Genomic DNA, 3,166 nt, shown 5'->3' with positions numbered 1-3,166 from the left:
ATGTTTGGAGATATTGTTTTACTCTTTACAATTAACAGAGTGTGTGGTGGGGGGGGGGGATTTAATAAAAAATTTTTATATAAAAGCACACAAAAATGCTCATTAGGTTTATTACTGTCTCATTGTACTACAATGGAGATACAAATAACATCTTTCTAGTATGAAATGTTATTGTCTTCATCCTAAACTGTTATTCTGAAAACATTTGTAGCACCATCTAGTGGCCAACATCAGCAAAAGCACGTGTTCCACTTGCTGAAGATGTTCCTCAATAGGACACACCTGTTGAAACATCTGATTGCTCATTACTGTGACCTTTAAAAAGCATCATTTTCTGGTCTACATCTTGCTGTGGTTTAAGTTCTCAGTAAGTTCTTGCCTTTTGCTACCGGTTTTTAAAAGCAGCAATCTGGGTATACCTTTACTATAGGCTTTTTTTTTTAAGAACACATTTTAATTACATAATTTTAAAGAAAAATAGGCTTGTTTCTAAAGAAAATGAAGGAAGAGATTGCTGCTACTGTTTTCTTTGTGGCGAGGCTGGCAAAAAAGCATGGAAAGCTGGAGCGCTCGTGTCGGGAGAGGTTCGCTGTAGCGTTTACGGCTGTCCTTTTTGAGACCTACAAAAGCCACTGGTACCCAGAGAAGCCATGCAAAGGACAAGCTTTCCGGTACAGGGCTGTGATGCAGAAGCATGATTGGAGGGGAGGGGGGTATTGCCAGAATTTATTCACTGAACATAATGTTTTTTCCCCCTAGGTGTCTCCGGATGAACAAGGCCCAGATGAGGGACCCTGTAATTGGCCGTGCTTGCAAACAAAGTACTATTGATTATGAGGACCTCGGTTTGCCTAAAGAGATCACCATTTGGGTAGACCCTGGAGAAGTTTCATGCCGGTAAAATCCTTTGCAGACCTTGAAATGGAACAATGTTCTGGTAGTATGCCAAGCTTTTAAAAGGTTTAACTCTTTACTTGTAACTCTTGCAGGTATGGTGAGAAAAATGCACCATTTTGTGTGACTCTGTTGGAGGGGCAAAAAGGAGACCGTGAGTTTTCACGCAGGATTAACAATGCTGTGGAGAGGGCTTCCTCGGACTACCATTCAGGAACATCTTCAGATGAAGAAGGTGCTAACAGCAGCTTGAGCACTATCAACGTGAGCATAAGCAGCAGCAGTAGTAGCAGCACGCATTCTGCTCCGGAGCCCAAGTGCATCCCGACGGTGTCCAATCCCAACAGTGTTTATCAGGTATTTTTGAAGACTGGTTCCTGACCTTGGTCATGGAGAAATTCCAGTTTTATGCGCACTTAATAGGTTTGTGTTCCAACATGTGCTTCAAAGCCAGCTGATTTAATTGACTTGGATATTTTGCACAGTAATGTACAGGAGAGTATTTCAGGACCATGGTTTGCTAAACAGTTCCTCATGGCTGTTCTTGGTTTTTTATATTTATTGGTCCAGGTTTTGGATCTTATCCACAAAAGGCCAATGTGGTTGCAAGTTTTCATTCAGGAGCAAAGGCTGATTTTTAATTTCACTGGTTTGAATCTGTTTACTTTGTTTTCCCCTCAAAGCCTGAAGTCATACTGTGGATAATATGGCATACACCTGCTTTGAATTAGTCAGTAATGTTAATGCTTTACCCACATTTATTTTTTTGCAGTTGAGTGACTTTGGTCCACCCCCATCCATGCCAAGCTGGACCGCTTATCCCAAAAGAAAGCCCTATGCTGGTGAAGGCTACCAGCAGCATTCGAATGGCCAATATCCCCCACACAATGGCTTCAAAAACTACAGACCATCATATGCCTTTTCTGGTCCACGGATGGACAAATACCACTGGGTTAGCAAGAGCCGCTCATAAGAGCTTGCAGTTCTGTGTGTGATTTTTGCTCTTTTGAGTGTGTGCAGCCTTGATGGCTGGTTTCAATGTTAAAGTAATTATTTATGAGAATTGAATGCTAAGTGCCATTAATGGCATATTTTAAGTGGGTTTTAATAAATTATGTTGCAAAATTAACAGCAGAAAATAAACTCTGGTTTTAATACTGGCTCTGTCTGATTGTGACTTTAGCAGAAATTGCACTAGATGGCAGCATGAGCTTCATCTACAGTCATACTCTGGACGTGGTGTTTAGTTTCCTCGTGTCTTGCCTTGTATGGGTCTGGAAAGCAGCTCACTAAATTTGAAGAAGTTTCATAAACATGCCCTTTTTATGGATGTGCTGGCTACACCGAACATCTTGCACACTTATGGTTACATTTCTTTTAGTTTGGCGGAATATAAACATGTTGACTTTACAATGGCCAGGATTTCAGTAAGCATTGGGTTTTACATTTGTGGTTCCACTGAACAGTAACACTCGAATTTCTTATGTAGCAATTTGTGCTTTCACCCAGCTGGGACCTGTTTAGCGTGAACATTAACCTTTTGCTATAAGAATGTACTATAATGCTCTTTGATTTAAAGACTTTTGTAAAGACATGACTCTGATTTCTTTCCTTCAGGCACTCTTCTAGTTAGCAAAATATTTAAACTGCTTTCTGCTATGCTGGAAACCAGACTAGGGTCTGATTGGTGGAGGGAGGGGGGGGAGTCTTAAGTGTTTTTATTTTTCCAAAACAAATTCTTGATTTTAAATGTTGACCAGAATCCAGGAAGCATCCCAAGTGTACTTTTCTAATAACAGTGGATATAAATGCTATGGGAATACAGTTTTCTTAAGTGTTTTCAAGTGTGTGATGTGCCCTTATTTGAACCTGTAATTGTTGGTTGGGATTATTTGTAATAAATCTACATAAAATTTTTGATGAGTGAATTTTTGTATTTATAGTTTATTACATACAAATTTTCAGCGGAAAACAAATCTAAATTGATAAAATTTTTCACTTGGGTTCGAGTCAAATTCAGAGCTAATCGTTTCGGAAGCCTTTCATGCTCGAGTCTGCTTATAGTGAAGACCATGTGATTGTTTTTTTGCACAAACAAACACAGTTTATTTTGTGGCCACTGACTGCAGATGAGTACACCAGAACTAGTCCAAGGATTTCACAGTACGAACAGCAGAAAAGCTTCATTTTAGTATTTAGTTAAACACTCAAATTATACATGGATACATACAGGATAAATAGCAATGACAATATGCTCCTCTTTCTGCGAGCT

General features: G+C 39.5%; 1 protein-coding gene across 1 annotated transcript; it reads left to right on the top strand.

The window, feature by feature from the left end:
- The first annotated feature begins 337 nt into the window (after positions 1-337).
- On the top strand, positions 338-2,054 carry btg4 (B-cell translocation gene 4). Its single transcript, XM_083531225.1, has 4 exons — positions 338-671; positions 760-897; positions 990-1,251; positions 1,667-2,054. The coding sequence occupies exons 1-4, from the start codon at positions 499-501 to the stop codon at positions 1,865-1,867; spliced, it is 774 nt and encodes a 257-aa protein (XP_083387351.1). The 5' UTR covers positions 338-498; the 3' UTR covers positions 1,868-2,054.
- The last annotated feature ends 1,112 nt before the right edge of the window (positions 2,055-3,166 follow it).

This window comes from Silurus aristotelis, assembly GCF_946808225.1.
Source record: "Silurus aristotelis genome assembly, chromosome: 26".
Classification (NCBI taxonomy): Eukaryota; Metazoa; Chordata; class Actinopteri; order Siluriformes; family Siluridae; genus Silurus; species Silurus aristotelis.
Note: the sequence above shows the minus strand (reverse complement) of the source record. Positions and strands in the feature narration are given on the sequence as shown.